This window comes from Carassius auratus, chromosome 30 (assembly GCF_003368295.1).
Source record: "Carassius auratus strain Wakin chromosome 30, ASM336829v1, whole genome shotgun sequence".
Classification (NCBI taxonomy): domain Eukaryota; kingdom Metazoa; phylum Chordata; class Actinopteri; order Cypriniformes; family Cyprinidae; genus Carassius; species Carassius auratus.
In genome coordinates, this window is record NC_039272.1 from 9,253,461 (window position 1) to 9,275,620 (window position 22,160).

General features: G+C 36.1%; 1 protein-coding gene across 2 annotated transcripts in view; it reads right to left on the bottom strand.

Annotated features, from left to right (window-relative positions):
- Positions 1-22,160, bottom strand: part of rasgef1ba (RasGEF domain family, member 1Ba) — a 63,755-nt gene that overhangs the window by 16,173 nt on the left and 25,422 nt on the right. The window contains exon 1 of one of the 2 annotated variants that reach the window (XM_026211186.1): positions 2,609-2,883. The exons of the other annotated variant lie outside the window; for it this stretch is intronic. Within the exon in view, the coding sequence (XP_026066971.1) occupies positions 2,609-2,692 (84 nt within the window). The 5' untranslated portion in view covers positions 2,693-2,883. Of the gene's footprint in view, positions 1-2,608; positions 2,884-22,160 lie in introns of those variants that run through there. 2 annotated transcript variants of the gene reach the window in all.

A 22,160-nucleotide genomic window follows, 5' to 3' on the forward strand; every position in this document is an offset into this window, starting at 1 on the left:
AAAGCTAAAACAGAAAAAGTCAAAGCCCTTTTAAACTCTCTAGGCGCACCAGCAGCTGCTCGACTGAATTCTGTAAATGAATAAAACAAAGCTGAAGCTGATTAGTAGCAGGGATTCTGGATGTGTTTACTTTTTGGTTGCAGGTGTCAAGTATGGCCAGCCACATGTCCTCTCCTCTGTCCTGCTTAAACAAACACGAAGCACAGCCTTCACCACAGGGGCTGTGTAGAATATAAGCAAACAAAAAAGCCCTTGCTTTCACACAATTACTGCAATGTTTTCGCCAGAGCTTTTATTTGGCATCCTTGCATGGCTGCATTTAGAAGCTGGAAAAATTCCGTCCCACTCACATGTTGACTGTATTGTTGATTACGGTGTCTCAAGATCAAAACGGGCTTCCTCAAGCGTAAAGCAACATTTAAGTAAACGCTCTGATCTTTGGGGTTCCCACACCATTTGACTAATATATTTCCATGGTTTTACTGGAGAAGGATTTTTTTAATTCTTTGTATATTTGAATTGCACTCACAAGTCAACAAAATAGAAATAAATGATTCTACGAAGACTACAGACATAGAAATGGAAATGTCTTTCCAAGTGAAAATACATTGAAATAGAATTTTTATATATAATTTAAATTGAGTTCGAGGTTATGTTTCAATTCATAGAATATTTATTAAATAAACAGAAAATACATTTCAATCTAATAATATCCATGATATTTCCATGACTTCTTGAGATCAGTATTCATGGAAATCACACTTTTGACATTCCTTGATATTTACAGGTTTTCAGTGGCTGTGGGAACCCGGTCTAATGCAAATGTAGAGGTTAAAACAACAAACCCAAACGTTCTGGAGTGTTTTGAAACTGCATCCTCAACAAAAGGGTGTGTTGTGCACACTGGCATAATATAAGGAGCTGTTAAGTTGTTGTGGCAGTCTTGTCTTTAAAAGGTCGCTTCATATCGAATATATAACAGCCAGAGATCAAGACTTTAACAAATATGAAGGATTGATCACTGCTGTGATGACAGAAAGAAATGACTCCCACTCACATCTCTACAAACAAATGCCTGGTGCATGGACCATAACACAGTTCCATGTAAATTGACAAATTACTATAATGTTACGAATATGATGAAATGAGGAAATAAACATGTCTGTTCATAGCGCTGTAATAGACACCAGTATGACACAACATTGTCGGCTTTCGATAAATTCAACAAAAGGATCAAATGTATCCCTGGTCTTTTGGTTTCTGTCAAAGTGGGTTAGATGTTAGCCTTGGGAAACGAGCAGGTGTGTGTCCGTGTCTGTGTGTGTAAGACGGTGGGGGAAGGGAGCTATAGCTTCACTGAAACTACTCGAGTGTGTCTTGAGTAAATAAAGGGCTTGGCTGGCGGGACAGATTGGCAGGGCATAGTGTCCTTCCCACAGTATCACAGAGGCATAGTCCAGCCAAATCACAACAAACTGATGCAGATCAGCATTTCAAAACAGAATCAAATTGTGTCAGACACTCTTTTTTCCACAATCTAGACCAAATACAAACCCTCATTTTGATTTAAAAAAGTACAATAGAAGACTGTTGATATCACTGAGTAATCAATTAGATAAGACAATCTGTTTAAGCCCCAAAATAGCTTACTTATGGAGAGGAACACATGGGTAATGATCATCTGAAATCAACAAGGGAATATCAGCAACAACCCTTCAGTTTCCACACCCACCCACCACAAGACCACTACTGCACTAATATATGAGAAATGAAAAATGATTTCCCCTGTGAATACCCTCAGCAAACACTCAAAACTCCATAAACCTGGCATCTTCATTCTGCAGTGCAAACCATCAGTTTAGTACACACCATGCACATAATTTTAAGCTAATTTACTGTAATTTTATATCATCCTAAATTATAAAATACCTTCCATAGACATTTCAATGAAACTAAGATCTCGACTTGGAATTACAGTTCTAAAATTCCCTCTTATATCCAGTTTTTTTCAGACTGTGGGAAACTTGTCTGAATTACCATTTAACTAACGTTAGTATTGATGTAACTAGCAAGCTTAATTAACATTACAATCCTTCAGTAAAATATTATACAGAAAACTAAGTTACCATGTAATACAAAACAACATGCATTTAAATTAAATTATCAATGAAACCAATTTAACCACCAAACTAGTACACCAGAAGTCTAGAATAGAATATTAAATCCACTAACAATATCACAAATAACCAATAGTACATGGCAATCATTCATTTCCATGGTAACATGTATCAAAATACATGACAGCTTGGTTGTGTTTTAACGTTGCATGTTTTACATTGCATATCACTTGTAAGAACTCACTATCAAGACCACAATCTTAAGTCTGTTAAGACTTAAGTCAGTAAGACAGAAGGTGAATATCGTCAGCACATAATATTCGCTTGCATGTTTATATGCGAGTACTGACTCTGCCTCGCTTGCACGTAATGTATTGACTGACGTACACTGAGCAGGTCGTAATGTGGAATAAAATCATAATGCATGCAAAAACCAAGCCGCGTATTGAATGCATTAATCGAGCGCGTTAAACATTGCTCGAATTTCTCACCTCCAAAGGCACCGAGACTCCGCTGTAGATCAGCCCTGCAGAAGTTTGGCGATGAATGGCTGTGCGAGATGAACCTCCGGACATATGACAACAAGCTTCAAAAAATGATTCTCAAAACATTGGAATCTGAAAAAAAAGTCACGCTGCGTATTCCTATGTCACACGGATACCGACTGTGACACTCAAGCGCATGATACTTATAAATATATCCAGGCAGTATGTGCGACGTGCTTCTCGCTCACGATCTCAAGCAAGTGTGTACTGCTGATCCACTGAGTGAGCGCGCGAATAGTAAATTATAGTAGGCTGCGACGTAGATTCCGAAACAGCCAATCAGCGGACAGCACCAGACACCCGCGTGCATGTCAGCGCGCGCCCATCAGTCTATACTTGAAAACGAAAACATTGGAATTTCACTAAAAAAAGACGACTGAAACAAGAACTAAATGTCTGCCTCAGCGAAAATCCCCTGAATATAATCTTCATGGTTAACGTTACTTACAAGTCCGCTATTATGTCCTGAAAGATAACGGTCTCATTTGAATCTAGCAAGACTGATGAATTTATTAAAAAATGCATTTATTGATTTGTTCAAAATTTACATAATATTAAAAATGTTAGCATCATGGGCAGAGCAAAAATGGAAATATTTGTGGGAACTCAATATCATTTATCATTTATATATCAAAATGTTTGTGGGAAATGTCTTAAGCTGATTATACATGGGGCAACTGTCTGAGCAATGTTTTTTAGGCACTTTCTCACTGAGACTGGGTAACAAATTTCTTTCTGGATTCTCTAGATCAGTAGTGGGTCCTGTGTCTCACCTGGTTGGTCCTTGATGGCAACATTAAACAAAGCTGCCCCACAACATTCCTTTATCATTAGCTTACATTTTAAAGACAACAACGTATAACACTGTAGGACAAAGTGCTAATATATTTAAGATATTTTGGTAGGCCTATAGCCTATGTAATGTTTACCTGCATTGTCTTTAGCTTAATTTTAAATAGGTTAAATTAAATCTGAAACACACTATATACCCATCTCATTTTCACTGATACTGCAGGAACCCCACACTAGATGCAGTGAATACCTGAAAGAGTTCACAGAGAGGTTTTCCCTCTCTCGTTGCAGGTCAAGGGGCCGAGAGTTCGTCACCTCTCTCACCTTTATGAGGTGTACTTAATGGGTTTCAGCAGCATGTTCTAACAACAACAAATTGCCAGAACAAATTAATTCATCTGATAAACATGAAGGTAAGAACATTGAGAAGAAAAATGTGAAAAAATAAAAATAAAAATAATGAAAACTAAATCACAAAGTTACTTAATGTGATAACTCAAAAATCAGTAATTCATGTCTATGCATATTTAAGAAGCAGATCGTCCTCTCTGGGGTTATATGCAGTAATGGCTGGCTGACTGTACATTATCTTTCAGTTATATTTTTGTAAATGTGTGTGTGTGTGTGTGTGTTAAAGTATCAAATGTCTTAAACAGACCAGCACCATAAAATCATAAATAATAACAATATTAATAATTAAAAAGCAAACAGAGTAGCACAAATTTGTAAAGCTTTAAAATAAAAGACATGTATGAATCATCTTAAAATCTGCATCACAAAAGACTCTTTAAACAATGTGTGATAATTAGGTTTCTTCATGCCTTTGACAACCAATCTGAATAAAATCTGAATATGGGGAGCATTATGTTTGAAAATAACTATTCACAGATCTCACATCTTGACTAACACCTCCACAATCGGCCCACAGTTATGTAACCTCTGTGTATTCAAATTCATTGTTCACTATGAAGAGTGTGTGGAGGAGTTCGTAAATATGAAGAACTAACGGTTAAACTCTGTGCAAAAGTTAATACTACTAACAGTACCAAACAACAATAAAAAAGAGAAAAAGAGAAACAGCTACCAGTCAATTCAAGTCCAGTCGTTCTCCCCATTAAATACATATTTGAGGTTAGTCAGCACAGACTGTCTGACCTAGCTCCTCCTTTGCTCCAGAGGTATTCACACCTCTTTTTAGGTTTTGTTGTCCTAGATGGGGCATTATGAATGTGAAAAGTGAGAAACAGCATGAATTATTTAAATATTGGAAACTGTTAATAAGAATGCATGATGAGCATAGTGCCAGCTGTTCCATTTTATTTAATTTTTTACTTCAAAGATTAGTCCCTAAAACAAATTTATATATATATATATATATATATATATATATATATATATATATATATATATATATATATATATATATATATATATATATATATATATATATATATATATATATATAAAACAAAAGTTAAATTGAAAATTATTATCCCAATGAAAATTTTTCAAAAATGTCAAAATCTGTGTGTGTCTGTTTTTTTATATAAGAACAATAAACATAGAAATTCCCAAACCAGGGTCCTTACCCCGCAGAAATTGTGGCACATCCATTATGTAGAAACAATGACTAGCAGTCGACAAAGATGATCAGGCACTCTGTTAAGAACAACAGTTTATTAGCTGTAGTTAACCTAAGTACTAATGTACTGCAGAAACGTTAGTATACCATACCATATGGTCACATGTGTGTGTTAAATCTCCATTACTTCAGGGCAAGGATGTCACAATCAGCTTTTTCCTTTGATCTTTGGTGTCACTCTGTGATCATATAGTTTAATAGCAACTTCATTTCGAGAGTGAAATCATTAAAATAGATTTACAACACTCCATATTCACCAATTGCAAGAAATAATATTATGCCAAATTGAGTGTGATTTCGCCCCTACAAGTAAATATAGAAAAGCACTCAAGATTCCAGTCCATCAAATCAAGACCCAGATAATGTTTACCCATGCACTGACTTAGACCAGCTTTCCCCAACCCAATTTCTAACTTCACAATCATTGGGAAAAACCAAGACGTCCTCAGATCAGGTATAATGACTGGCAACCAATTCCAGACAAAGGGCAAAAGTAGGTTAGTACAATCTACTGCTTCTTCTACTCAATCATCATTCATTCGAAGATCCTCATTATTAACTCATGTTACGTCAGATGATCACATGCATGGAAAAGTCCAAGCATGGAAACCAATGCTCAGTGCTCAGAATTAGCTTCCAAATGAGGAACAAGATATGGGTGCAGTGTGCTACTTCCTGACATTTAATGTTACCAAAAAACAAAAAAACTTTTTGCTCTATTTCTCATAAACCTAAAAGTAACTTTTTGTTTTTGTAAAAAAAATTTCGATCATATTCATCATACTATTTTTGATTCTAAATTTTAATTAAACGAATGGTCTGCACTAAACTGGCCATCTTTCATTTATTACGATATGTCTACCACTATTTATATCATAAAAATGTAACATCCCACTCTGGGAACTTTTTAGTGAAAATCCTTTTCCTTGAAGTCCAAGTGCTTAAACCCAATTGTTATTCACAAACATACCAGGGAAACCCCAACCAGCAAGTAAAGAATGGGTGAAGTACTTTCCCAGTCGATTTCAAGTTTTACATTACGCTTTTCAAACTGATACAGACCACATAAGAGGACCCCCTAAATACACAAGCCAGTTTTAGTTAAATGTAACCTGATGATATGAAAATATGACTGGAATTGATTTGCCAGTAATGCGGTCCTATATACACGTTTCCAGAGTAATGTCTGAAGCACAGATTTTTTCACAGTTGGCCTAGTTCACTGTTTGCGTGAGCCTGAGGAGAATGTCTTTATGTCTCTGCCTGACAAAACCGCTCACATCCCAGAAACCAAAAAATAGGGCATCTCTAACTGCGGGATGTGAGTTTTGAGAAACCTTGATGTGGAGTTCCGTAAATCCTCCCCCTATAGATAAACTACAACAGTGAAAAAAATTCTGTCACAGAGATTTGCGTTTCTTCTGAGGTGACCTCAGCACTGAAGACTTTTCATTAGGATCACCTCGACAGATAATAACCCATTGAACTCAGCCCTGAAGGTCACAAAGATCTGGCCTGTCCCCTCCCACTCTACAACAACAGATGCCACATGATACAACATGTCACAGATGGAGCAGATAAGATCAAAGGACAGGTGTAACAGTGAACAGAGGCTCGGCACGGATTCTGAGAGAATCAACACCAAATTACTGAAGCAGGGCAAACTGTTGTATGAAAGTGTTTCAACAAACAAAAATAACACATTTTTAATTCAAAAAATTATATATTATTAGATATACATTCCTACAAATAAGCAGATTCACCACACTCTTCCACCCAGGTGCGCAGGAGACTGGCTTCCAGTAAAATGAACAGGAAGCTGATGACTGCATGTTCTGGCCCCATACACCCGAAGGCCAAAGAACATGAACTCCTACCCATGTTTCTCAGGGGTAAACACAATCTAGGCTTAGACTTTACTGTAGGTTGTATATAAACAATATTTGAACGCATCCAGCTTACAATGTACACACTATTGTTTATGCAGTATGAATGTTCACACTACTGGGATGCATGCCATGAATTATGCAACATATTTCTTGTCAGTTCTGACACATAACAGCATTAACTGCTCTCAGCCATCACAACACTGAACACCTTTAGACCTATAAGCCCTGAACTGTGTCTAAAGCCTATGTATAATATAGAAGCGTTTCTTTGTATGTCCTGCTCCCATCTGGATGCTACAGTAAGTAGGACGGGCTGCTGGTTTGTTAAATCAGTCAGGGGGCAAAGGACTGTCTTGTGTCCATCTGTGACTGCTGTCTGAAGGAGTGCTGACATTTTAATTATCTTTGACTGAGGCAAGAGAACTGCCTACAAGAGACAATGGTTATAAAACTGTCTAAATGAGAGGCATATGACATGAATCATGAATATGTAAGTGTAAGCATGATGTCCAATAAAAAATTAATTAAAAATATATATGAATGAATAAGCAAGCGAGTCATAAATTAAAATAAAATGAATGAAGCAGAAAAGTAATAAAATAAAACAAATGACTAAATTGATTAAAATCTCCAAAATCGTCTACAAAAATTCACATTATGAACAAGAGTTGTGAGAAGCATGTGATGTGCTTTGGGAGGGTCCCAAAGCATATGAAACAGCAGCTGGAAGACATTGCGTGTGTGCATGTGGAGTGGCATTGATATATGGGGGGAAGGTTAGGAAATGGAGGAAACTATAGAAGACAACACCCAGACAAACTCCCTGTGACCCACATTCCCTCCACCTTCTGGGTAGAGACGGCTGAGAGCTGACATTCCATCCCACCCCCCTCTGTCAAAACAAACTAGAAGACCACCTGAGGAAAGGGAATTGTTTTGTCACATTTTCAAGGGTCTAGTCTTAACCAGTCAGGGGTCCACGTCGCTTGCACGCCTTCATAGTACACTTCAGATTTTGGGTACCCAAGACCTACATGAGAAATCAGTTCTTGATATTCTATTAATAACTAATTTCTGTGTATGTCACACTATACTAAAGATTGCTGGAAGAAGTTTGTTTTTGCCCTGCTTTTGTGCATTGGTGAGCATGAGAGAATTCTTACAAAAACATTTAAAAATCATGCTGACCCAAAACATTTGAAAGGTAGAGACAGGCATGGGTGAAGGTTATAAGGAAGTATATTCAAAAACATAAAAAAAACATCATAGCTTATATTAATAACATTGTGTTAATACTCCTGTGTGCTGCGACGAGTGCTGTCAAATGATTAACTGTGATTAACCGCATCCAAGATAAAAGTTTTTTTTTAAATACTATATGTGTGTGTACTTTGTACTATATGTGTGTGTATATTTATTTTGTAGAAACACACACACATGCATATATTTAAGGAAAATATGTTGCATCTATATATTAAATATATTTATATATAATATAAATTATATGAACATAAATACATGTAAAAAATGATTAAAAAAATATATGCTGTATATGTGTGTATTTATATATGCATAATATACACAGTACATGCACATATATTATGTAAACAGAAACATTTATTTTGGATGCAATTAATCAAAATAAATCATTTGACAGCACTAATATAAACTCTTAAACAGAACATGGCCTGTAAAAAAGACAATTGAAATTTTTGATTTTGAATTATCTTTTTAATCAGAAAATAATGTACATGCAACCATGGTCACATTATAATGAGGCTCTTATCAGAAAATACATTTCACAGAACATCACCATGAGATTCCACCCACCGATTTCAGAGAATGCCGCTAAGTGTCTAAATGTTGTTGTCAGTTGAAGCTCATAATGATGTTCCCAGTAAAGACTGGGGAAGCCTCCGTTCTCCACCATCCATGCTGAACAGCTGAACAGGCCCACTTGTGTGTTTGTACTCTTTCATTAATTCCACCAATGCATATGACACTTGCTCGGTCAACTGGCTGCATAGCTGCTGTTTCTATTTTTCAAAGTCGTCTACTGGATAATCTCACATCGCTTGGGAATGGTCAGATATGATGTCAGTGCCACAGAATGAAATAACGAGACAAAACAGTCCACCACACACACACACACACATAAAAGATAATCTGTTCAGATTACATAAGAACTGTCCCTTTTCATGGCCGTCCAAGTCAACGGACGAGAACCACTGCCCTCGCTTTCAGCCTGAGACTCCGAAAAAGTGAAGATGCTGTAATTCAGACGGTTTATGTAAGAGCATGAAGTCATACACTCAGTCTCCATAAAAGTTTCTGTAGGTTATGTTTGACTGTGTGCTCTGACCCCGTTCATAGCCTTCGCTATCATGCCACTGGTGCCTGAAACAATGCGAGCGCAGATGGCAGGCATGCCACGCCAAATGCCACACAAAGCAGTCCCAGATGGAGCCGGCCTTGGATTTATCTGCCTGATAAAAGGGTATGGAGAGATTGCACATTTGGTGATTTAAAAAAACTGCCACATTTCTGTGTAGAAACATATGACCTTTCCATCATGTCTCACTTCTTACTTCCAGACTAATTCTCCTTTTGATCTGCTAATGTTTAGACCTAAAAATTGGGACGGATTACACAAGACCTCCTAAAAAGGAGGGGAAGTTGGACTGGATGGACAATGCACCTATTATGCACTTTGGTACTGTTTTGGGTTCTCAGACAGGAGCATGAGGCCCTTTGTCCCTTCCTGTTTAGCTTTTACAGCCACTGTAAATATATGTTTTGAATATAGCTTTTCTTAAAATAACCATCGAGACAAAGTGATCCATAAACACAGCTTGCCATCCCACATTTGTCTAGAATGGAAGCTCAGATTTCTCCACACAATATGAAATACATTTTTCTAACAAGAAGTGGGTAACAAAAAGCTTATTAAATTAGTTCTCCAAAAGGTTAATTCCTCATAAAATGTATTTCTCTGATATTTTGTATACAATGAGCATTAAATAACATAACAGTGTGAAATCACAACTTTTTGAATGGAAATGCTAAAGAAAATATATAATATGGAATCAAGTAATGAAAGGTCTTCCTGAAATCCAACTCTTAGGAAACTACTGAGCACATTTCAGCTGTGACGTGACCCTACGACCCAAACACTGTTATGAATCCACACCCCTATGAATCCATGTGGATGTTACCATTTGAAAAGGATTGTTACAGCATGATAAACACTTAAGTATCAGTATAACAACTCTTTTCAGATCAGAAATATCCTTATTAGCGATCGAGGGTCCTTGTATTTTTCTGTAAAAGAGTTTAGATCTGGTGATTAGTCACATTCAAACCTGCCTGTGTGTGCTCATGCTGTTTTCCCAGAGAGGTGAGGAGTGAAAAGGAAGCTGCGCAGCCCATCCCAACCAGAGAGAGCTATCAAAACACCCACACACACACACACACACACACACACACACACCCTCCTTATCATAATCTCTCCACTTTGTAAAATGCTTTATGCATGTCTTGTTAAATGTAATAGTATTAACATGCTATGGTTTGTGTTACATTAATTGGCAAAAAAATTACAAATATTTTTAAACAAAATCATCTGCTCCACATCACTACCCATAATCCACATCAGTTATGCAAAAGGAAGAGCGGGTACCAGTGAGAATGATAACCCAACTTACATTTAAATGCTATTTACAGAGACAGATTATGCTGAAGACTGATAATGCAGCTAACAGGACATTGATATTTACTATATACTATATAAATGCCCAGCAGCAGCAATAATAGAGCATGTTTAAAATGGTTGTCTGTTTAAAAGAAATTCAAAGCCTTTACCCTCATGTCGTTTGGAAGTCACATTAAATATTTATTTGCAATAGGTGAACACCATATGACACTGACAAGAATTGCTCATTATTTATGAATGTGGCACTGTATATTTTGATGAAGTTTTGATGAAACTGTACACTCATGCAGCCTGTTTCATCACAATAAACTGCTTTGTGTACAACTGTGAGTGCTGCAATAAGCCATGATGTACACTCATAAACAACATAATGTAGAATCAGGATTAAAGCTTTACATTTGTTCAACAGTGTTCAACAGGGGGTCTGCAGGAGTACTGCAGGGAGTACGCCAATTACTGTTTGAACTCATGATTACAGTTTACAAAAGCAATCGCAATTGATTGTGTACATTTATCTGAATTTTAAATGTTGCTCAAAATGTATTACAGTACATAGTTTTCTGTGCAGTAGTCTTACCCCTCAAAACATCTAGTCTTTAGTTCTTTGTTAAGTCATTAAATGCAAAATGGTACATCTAGTTGTTATAAACTGAAGTTTATGAAAACATTTTTATTTTTTACACATTATTACAGTTTTTCTCAGTCACTTTGGTGCATTTCTCAAATCAGAAATGAAATTCTCAAAACTTCTTGTACAACCTCCACATCATCTAGTCATTTATACACATCACAAAACCAGTTTCTCATTCTTTTGAACAAGTGGCGATTGCTTTTGTACATTCATGCAATTAATTATGTATATTCATTTGCAGTTTCCTACACTATCATTTGCTAATGTCATGCTGCTCAAAATTGATTATATAGTTTTCTGTGCAACAGTCTTACCCCTCAAAACAGCTAGGCATTAGTTCTTAATTCATTAAATGCAAAATGGTTAATCTAGTTGTCCTAAACTGCCAAGCACACTTTATATTTTAACACATTATTATTAGATGTTTTGTAAATTTGGCATGAATTGTGCAAGTGAATCTTGACTAATGAAGAGAATGTAGATCAACCAATGAAAAAATAGCTGAAATAGCTCAAAGGTTCACCTCATGAATCTTTAGTTGGAATGCATATACTGTATAGACAGAGGACAACACAAGAGTTATAAATTCTGACAATGGACTTATTTTTTATTTTCATCTTTGTGCCCATATTTCTTTTTCCTTTTCTATATCACAATTACATTGTAAATGTTTTTTTATAGTAATTTTGTGGGTCAAACCATTGGTAAAAGTGTAACTGGGAACTGTATCCAGTCTCTTTCAATCAATAACCCACTTACAGTAATGTGTAAATTTGTACTTTTGATATGGATATATGGCATACATAAGCATATGGCATACTGTTCAATACAGTAACTGTCATCCAAAATGTTGCCATAGTTTACATCAGGTAATACTAACAAGGTGCACTTTGACGACATGACTAAGCATATCTTGTTTGTGAACAATGACAGAAGGACTTTTCATTCCAATGGCACTGATGTGTTAATTTACAGAAATACTTGCTTTTGAAAGATGAACTAAATATTTTGAGTAAGTTACAGGCTTTTGCAGTTAATCCATTGTGTGGTGCTGTTTGTACGAATTGTTTTGAGAAATGCACATACTGCAAATAGTAAGGATGATTCGAGAAATGCACCAAAGCATGTAAAATATGCATCAGAACAAAATTATTATTTACTTCAGCCAAAGCTAAAGTTAAGAAGGTACAGACACTATGTCTAAAAAGCAAAAGTAAACCTGGACGATAAATACAGACAACAAAACTGGGCTCCATGCTGAAAGCACAGTGTTGACCGAGAGCTCTGCCTGGGACGCAAACCCCTGCCTTTGAGCTGTCAGTCAAGACTCAAGACACCTACCAGTGCACCTGCTCATGTTCACTTTCTTCTCAGCATGCATGCATGTACAACTTCACTTTAACCAAGAGAGGCAGCTTGCTGATATGTCTAGCTGTAATATAAATTGTAAGAAGGGAGGAGAGCATGTTTTTCACAGCTGTGGAAGTCATTACATGATGCACTGACATATCAGTCAGCACTGTATCAGGCTCATCTGCTCTTTCTGGGTTAATATTATACTTTCTTACCAATAGAGTGTATATTGACCATGCAGATGCTGAGTAAAATACAAATGGACCAACAATCGCATGCAGCTGTTTTGACTAATGGTGATTTCTTTAATAAATGTCATTGTTCATGTAGAAAACAAAATGAAATATTTAGAATAGTCTTCAGGGATCACATCCATGATGTAAATATTAAATATCTTTATGCTGACCAGTGTGCTTATCCAGTAAGGGATTTTTTTAATTTTTGTTTTTACTTCACATGAATATGGATTCATAAAGCTAAAAATTACAGGACACATTTCAAGTAATTACATTAATTCTCTGTAATGCGACTTCAGTTTTCATCCAGGGATGAATTCTGTTAAAATCATTTATCTATGGTATTATTTTTTTTAAATACAATGGAAACCTCATGCTAATAATAGTTTACTAACTATTCTAAGGGGAGGATTGTAAAAAAGAACTAAACTTCCTAGTTTTTTCATCCTAAGGTCATGGAAGTGACTCAAGGTTGTACATGATCAGTCACGAGGTTGTGCTTTTGCAACACTATAACTGCTCCTCAGTAAAAAAAAAACATATACATATATATGTTTTTTTTTATATTAGGATGTTAAAGCTTTATTCAGACATAACTCTATAAATAAAGCTTTTATATTCCAAGATGGGGTCAGAACTTTTTCAGTGCCAGGCAACTGAATGCATAATATTTGTATGACGATTCCACTGACCTCTGCTTTTGTCTATTTGGCTATGTTTTGGAACTAGCTGTGGTTTTATTAACGGTTTCCAGTGGTGACCACACTCTGTGTTCAGTAGTTTCCTGTTGGGTAATGTTCCCCAACGTTTTATATGCTCATCCCCAATACAACATGTAACATACTGTATATGAACTGATAAAAATATCACCTTACATTTTACATTTATCTGACGCTTTTATCCGAAGCGACTTACAATTGCTATATATGTCAGAGGTTGCACACCTCTGGAGCAACTAGGGGTTAAGTGTCTTGCTCAGGGACACATTGGTGTCTCACAGTGGATTCGAACCCGGGTCGAACCCGGGTCTCTCACACCAAGGGCATGTGTCTTATCCACTGCGCCAGTTTCTCATTCTTTTGAAAAAGTTGCGATTGCTTTTGTACATTCATGCAATTGATTCTGTATATTTATCTGAGGTTTCCTACACTATCATTTGCTAATGTCATGTTACTCAAAATGTATTATATAGTTTTCTGTGCAACAGTGTTACCCCTCAAAACAAAACAAGTCATTAAATCCAAAACGGATCATCTAGTTGTCATAAAGTGTCATGCTATATTTTTTTACACATTATGATTAAAATTTTTGTAAATGTGGCATGAATTGTGCAAGTGAATCTTGACTAATGAAGAGAATGTAGATCAACCAATGATAAACCATTTCTCTCTGAAATAGCTCAAAGGTTCATCTTCAGTTGGAAAGCATATAATGTATAGACAGAGGACAACACAAGAGTTATAAATTCTGATGGACGTATTTTTTATTTATATCTTTGTGCCCATATTTATTTTTCATCTTCTAATATCAGCCATTATAAAGGTTTATTTTTATTTTTATTTTTATTTTTATGGTCAAAAATTCCTTTTTTTTGATGATGATGATGATGATGATTGCAGTGTTAATCATTTTAATTATAGGCCTATAATCAATAAACCTGTTTTGAAGGACCTTTTTAAAAACATTTTCAATAAGGAGTAAGCTAGCCTAATCTTTACCTCGCAGCGTCAGTTTTTCGGTGATGCACTATCAAATTATTGTGGGGCAAAACAATAGTAATATTAATTTAAGAATAAAGGTAACTTAATAATATGAATAGGCGTGATAATCAGAAGAATGTAACAGGCCTACATTAACTGAAAATGCCAAATTAGATACAACTAAAGTGTATAATATAATTTTATTCAGAAATATCATGTTTGTGATTCCTTTTTTAAATGGTCTTCAAATAAGGAAGCAGGTGCAGTTAATTGCTGGCGTCTGTCACAACATGTATATATATATATATATATATATATATAAATATATATATATATATATATATATATATATATATATATATAAAATAGGCTAATCATGAGGACGACTGGCAACAGCTGGTCTTAAATTCTTGAACGCCGACTGAAAACACTGACTGAGCTCAAATAACATTCATAACCGGCCTGACAGAATGTTTCCCGGCTTAACAGAATGAACCGGTTCGCACGTGGAACTGTCTTAACGTTACTTGAGGACTGATGCACAGGATTTCTCCCACATCAGTGCAAGGTTTTAATAGTATTTTTTTCTTTTTTATAGAATTATGCATTGCTGCTGTTTTTCTAACATTTTCTAACACAAAGCTGCAAAGTACAGTTCAACTGAATGGGTGAACAAGCACAAATTTACATGTGCGACATGCCCAAAACAGCCTGAATAACAATTGGCTAACACTGCTGTCAGTCAAACTCATTGAGAATTATGCAAAAACATTTTTACTGCTTCACAATACAACTACTATTAGCTGAAGTGCTTTCCCGAAAATCTGACACATTATAATTCGAAAATGGCGGCACCCGCGCTTACGTGAAAAATAAGGTGGATAAAATTGACCCTCTATTTCACTACCTAAAAACTTGTTTTAGCTTCATGCTGTGGTACCATTTTAGACTATGTTTAAAGGGGTCATGAACTGCCTTTGTTTATTAATTTATACTGTTCTCTGAGATCCACTTATAATTTAATCAAGATTTCAAAAAACATCATCATTTTGAAGTAATAGGCTATTTTCTTTCCTGTTTTGACCCTGCTCATCTGTATGAATAGACATGGCGGATTGTAAGTAAACGCCCACTGCTATGATTGGCTAACAGTTGTGTATGTTTGACAATCTATGCCAGTTACAGATAAACCATGCAGTAATTTAGGTAAAAAATGCATAAATACATTTGTGTGTTGCGACATCACTGTCGGATACAATAGTCCAATATAGCATCGTCTTTCAGTTTCAATTTGTCTGAAAATCCCGCATCGAATTGTGTCTTGTTTGTTAACGAATAAGTTCTTATTGACGTGGTCTGGAACTTCATTAAAAATATATTACCACTCTTTCCTAATGTTGAGATCCGAAGATAGGGAATTCTATTTTCTACAGTCTATTTTCAGCTACTTAAAATAGCAATGCGCCAGCAATACGCCTGAACACACCTCTTTTTTAGACCAGCACGCCCCTGGGTGCAAAAATGAGCACAAACGCATTTGCTTAATAAACGACGTGGCGCTACATCGTAAAGTGCCACATTGCATGACCTGTCGACTGGCTTCAATATAAGACTAATGTGAAATTTATGATTTCTGAAACTTATAGAATGTTTTATAGTAAAATGGCCACTTATGTATCAAAGGTTTTGCTTTTGTCAGTTCATGACCCGTTTAATAACATGATATATGTATACATTTGGTCTCATATACAGTACCTACCTACTGTATATAGCACTTTAGAGCTCTGAGTTTGTTTTTAGAGTTCAGTAATTAGTTTTTACATGAATGTTTGCTTTTAGTAATACAGAAAGCAATATCAAAGAGAGTTACAAAGAAAATATACTTCTTAACTGTGTGACAGCTTTAAAACCCACACCTGTGGCCTTCTGCTGAACTTTCTTAAATTGTGCCAGCACACCAAACCCTGACACAAAACCTGTAGAAACACACAAGAATTTCCGACAATAACTGATTGACTCAAAGTCTCAGGCACGTCAATCAGACTCATCTGGGAGGAGGAGAAAGGATGCTTTCCCATCTACACCCAAACCAGCAAAATTATGTGGCATGGGACCCGTGAGAACTATTTCCACATTTCAGAAAGCCAATAAATCTCTCATAAATTAAGCAGTTGGTGGATGAATGAGTTTCTCAGCCAGCGGCTACCTATTGGATTCAAAGGGCTGATTCGCTATGATGTAACCGGATATGAGCTCATTATGAGTCAGACAGACAGAGAAGACAGAGAGGATTGAGAAGAGAAGCATGTAGATGCTTCAGTAGGCTTGAAGACAAAGTCCTTGCTCACACACACATTTGACAGTAATTGTTTTTGAGTCCCCCCATTCTCTCATCTGTTACTATTCAGACAGGAGTAAAAGCTATGCCAGTGTCCCCTGTGAGACCTCGAGAAACGCTCTCTGAAGTCAAGGAGAAAAAAAAACACAACTAAATCCACTGGAGATATTCAGGATTCTATCCCGACACAAAGACTGAATGTTTGAGGAATTACAGAGACAGCAGTGCTCATACAAATACTAGAGGTTCATTTGTCCCTGTCTGTGGAGTGTTTGAGGAATTATACTATTCATGAAAGCTTTCATAATGTTTCCTCTTACCTGGTTGTAAATCAGCGAATTTCAACACTATCTGTCATATTCTCCTAAAACCCAACAATTTTCTTTTGTTTTCATTTGGTTTTTCAACGTTTGTGTACTTGGTTTGGCCATGACAATTTCTAACGTTCTTCCTGAACACACCTGACTTAATATATAATGAATAACAGAACAATAAATAGAATGATCAATAAACTGAATGAAAGATAGAATGCTAGAACAATAGATAGAACGACACAGATAGAAAAATCTATAGAACGATATATAGAAGGCGAAAACAATAGATGGAACAATAGATACACAGAACAATAAATAGAACGAGAACAATACAACAAAGGATAGAAAGACAGAACAATAAAAAGAATGATAGAATGATGAACGATAGATAGATAGATAGATAGATAGATAGATAGATAGATAGATAGATAGACAGATAGATAGATAGATAGATAATATAACCACACTAATCCACATCATTTATTATTATTTAATATCTACTGGATCTATTTTAATACTTTTTCTTAAGGTTTTTACGTTTTCTGAGACATGCTTTGGGGCCCCTGCTGTGAATCACTTCTAAAACATCCCTAAAAATCTGTTCTATATAAGAACTTCATGTTGAAATACCCATGGATACTGTCCTAGATTTCATTCACAGTAACAATGTCATTTGTCCATCACTTGACAGTGAGTCACTTCATGGCGGGTGCAGAGTGAAAGGCACACTCCCACGAGTCAAAGTCACTCAACCCCCCCCCCCCCCCCCCCCCCCCCCCCCAGCCACACAGTCATCCTCCTCTCATCTTTTCTGTCTTCTCTCTGTCCTACTCTGCCTCTCAGTGCCATTAGTCACAGTGCTGAGAGCGCAGTCAGCCCCTGCACCTGTCCTGTCCCGTTCTCACTCACACACCCGAGGGAACTATTATTACCCTGGGAAGAGTCGTCTGCTTGACTGCTCTCTCTTTATCCCTCTATCACACACTGACACACTTATGCATGTAGACAAGTTCTACTACATACCTCTACGAGCAATCATTTTTAGCAATCCTTTTTTTCAGACAGAAATGACAGAATAACTGTCTTTGGTCTCTGATTTGTAGCATGTATAAAATGACAACCTCATGAGACCCAGGTGCACCATTACCTATATAAATTTATGTGGTCACAGTCTGTTTAATGCAATTGAAACTGACACCTTTTATGACTACACAGAATCCTTTGTGGCACATGTGTGCCTTTCATTCAAATTGAGAGTTCCCCCCCCCCCCCCCCCATTTTATTAGAGAAATATAAAGAACATATGTCTTTGAGTCTCATCTTGCAAGATCAAAATTAAATTGTACTGGTTAATGTCAATAGTAGATGATGATGATGATGAAGGGACAGTATCTTCTCAGTTTCTTCTTTAGTGTATCATAGAGTGTGTGCTTCAACTGGCATGGTTTACATTTTCTGCTAACAGTCAACACAATTACCTATTTATGAGAGCAAACATTTTTTGAAGTTTTAAAGAATGATTGAACTGCAATTCCTTTAGCTCTGGTTGAGTAAAACCGATCAAAGCTGATCAAAACTGTTTTTACATGGATTCCTACACTTGCATAAACATCTCCCATGCTATATTTAGAGCTTCATCTCCATTTAAGATTAGCTTCTAATTACCTCATCATGTTTATCATTTAAAGTTTCCCCATGCAACACATTCAAGTAAAACGTAATTTACAACAATTACCAGTTCAGAGCTTCCTTTGTGTATTTCCATCTGAACATTGGAAATACTCAAAAGTCATATTTTAGAATACATACAGACTTTTACTATATCTACCAGTGCTTCCATGCAAATGTCTCTCTGTCTAATATTTTAGTATTGATTTTATTGGGTGGATGGACATTTCATCACACAATCTAAGCATGACTGTCAAAATAAATACACACAAGATTAAATATTGCATGTCTGAAGCCACAGTCTCCTGACAGAAGAACAAACATCTGGCCCCCAACTGGACACTATTCACACATTTGGTCTCAATTCATAATCATGAGGAACTAAAAAAAAATGGATGCAACATGAATATTAATGATGCAGTATGTAGCAAAGAAATTACATTATTATACAGACAATATATACTTTTATTAACACTGATATGTTGCTATGTGATTTTTTTGGTGGCACAATCATAACACAAATGTGTATAGTTGTGCATATATATTGCATACATATGATATATAACATAGTTGAGGCAAACTGTTTATAATAAAGAGCTAATTTGTTTGGTTTCACACACGGCCCAAAAAGCCTTTCAACAAAAAGCAAAGAGAAAATGACAAAAAAATTTATAATAGATGCAAAGTGCACATTTCCATACAGGTCAGCTTTTCATAGTCACAGAAAAAGGAAGTTATTATCTGCTGCTGCAGATTTACAGGTTGTCTTTGAAATGTTTGTAAACATGAAGCAATCACAGGCAATGCACGCATGCAAATTTGAAGCCTATTATCCTGTTGAACAATTTAACAAATGACTTAACATATCTAATCTCACCTAGAAGAAACAATCTTAGCTTGCCACAGGCTATAATAAGGCATGAATAAAACATCATCTTCCTCTTTTTTCTGAAAAGAAAAGGGCAACGAATCTCAAAAAAAAGACATTTCAAATAATTCCTTCAGGCTAAACATACCATTTTTTGTCAAGTCTAAAGCTCACACTGCTTATGCAAAGCCATAGCTCAGTTTATCTTAGATACACAATGTTGCCAATTATAAGGTAAATTATTCATGAATAAACCCTCTAGACTTGCATTTTCAATTGTTAAAGGGATACTCCACCCCAAAATGAACATTTTGTCATTAATCATTTATCCCCATGTCGTTCCAAACCCATAAAAGCTTTGTTCGTCACAAACACAATTTAAGATATTTTGGATGAAAACCGGGAGGCTTGTGACTGTCCCATTGACTGCCAAATATATTACACTTTCAAGGTCCAGAAAACTATGAAAAGCATCATCAGAATAGTCCATCTGCCATCAGTGATTCAAGGGTAACGTTATGAAGTGACGAGAATAGCTTTTGTTTCGTGAATAAAAACAAAAATACTGACTTTATTCAACAATTTTTCTCTTCTGTGTCTCTCCACATCACCGTAGCGCCATTTTGGGAACATGGGCTGAATGTAGGCAGCTCTTACACTCTTCTGTTTCAGCCACGTCTCAAGTATTTTTGTCGATTCATAACGTTACAGTTGAACCACTGATGGCAGATGGACCATTCGACGATGCTTTTTATACTTTTCTGGACCTTGACAGTGTAATTTACTTGTCAGTCTATAGTACAGTCCCAAGCCTCCCGGTTTTCATCCAAAATATCTTAAATTTTCTTTTTGAAAATTTCCCTTTAAAAGGAATTTCCTAGGATTCAAGATGTTCATCTAGAAGATTTTGAATCACGGAACATTATTTTCTCCCCACAACACAGAAGTTTATGCAGTAAAGGCCATATCCTGAGGTTTCCAGTCAGCTGGTTTCATTTGGTTGACTTTACTATGTACAACAGATTTCTCTTAGAATTGGGAGAAAGAGGAAATGAAAAGAGAACGTGGGGATTTCACAAGGTTGAGGTTACTATTTCTCTCTGTGAAACAATGCAATCGGACACATGACAGCTAGTAGATGAAAGCAGGTTTAGATATCTGAAAAACTACAGTGAGTGGGAGTGAGGGGCTTTCCAGTGAGTTGATAGAACTGATGTCCCATAAGTGAATCTGATGGACATGTGAAAGTCATCAGGTGAATTCCACATGAATTAACATTTAAAACTAAACTTTCTTTTAAGAATTCAGTTGGCTGTCTATATAAAAGTACACAGATTTAAATATGTGTGACATCAATAAAAAAAAATGGTTGTAATAAAACTGACTACTTAGTCAAACAGCAGTTGCTGTATATATAAAGGAATCTACTAGAACCACTGCCATAAGCCATATGTGCTTGATCTGGGGCAGTGGAGCTATTATGCTACTGAGGGAAGTAATGGTTGTCTGGGGACAGTGTATAAATGGGATGCAGAAGGCAAGGGAACACATCCCCCATGAACTTCAGTGAAACAGCAGAAAACTGGAAACTCTTTCACTGTCAAAATAATTTAAACACTGCTCAGAGAATTTACATTAGTGTTGAAAAAAAAACTCTATTATCAATTGTTTGCCACATTTGAATGCTTTGTTAATGCAAAAAAAAAAGAAAAATCAAATATTCCTAAGTGTGGTTTAAGTGTCCAAATACTTTTTGAGGCCACAGTAACTATAAAGATTTGGTCAAATTTAGTGTATTGTTCCTTCACTTTGACTAGAATAACATTGCTCTTGATCACTGTTGCATTGAAATTGCCATTCTGGGCCTCAGGTTCACTGATAGAAGATAACAGTTTAGATTTAGCTAATCCTCTTAAACTGTTCAATGGTATCTTGGCCCGTGTATAAGTCTCTAAGCCAAAGTTATTTCCTTCTGGACTGCTGAATGGAAGTGGGAAGAGCTTGGAGGCATGCAAATAACAATATTACAAAAGAGTGATTTGAGCAGCCATGAAAGACTCAAAGATAATGTGTGTCAGACACAATCACACTGCACAGATTTAATGTTTAATCTTTACATTCTTAAAGCCGTTCCTTATTTGAATTCCTTTTCACACATGGTCAAGAGTGATGCTGGACATCAGGGCTACTAAAGCTGTGGTGGGATATAAATGTAGACATTTTCAGACTTCATCTAAAGTGGTGTTTGTATAATGGGTTAAAATCCTAGGTAACACACAGTAGGTATGTTTACATGCACACATTTTTGGCAATCGGAATGAATTCAAACCAATTTCATATGCTGAAAACAAACTT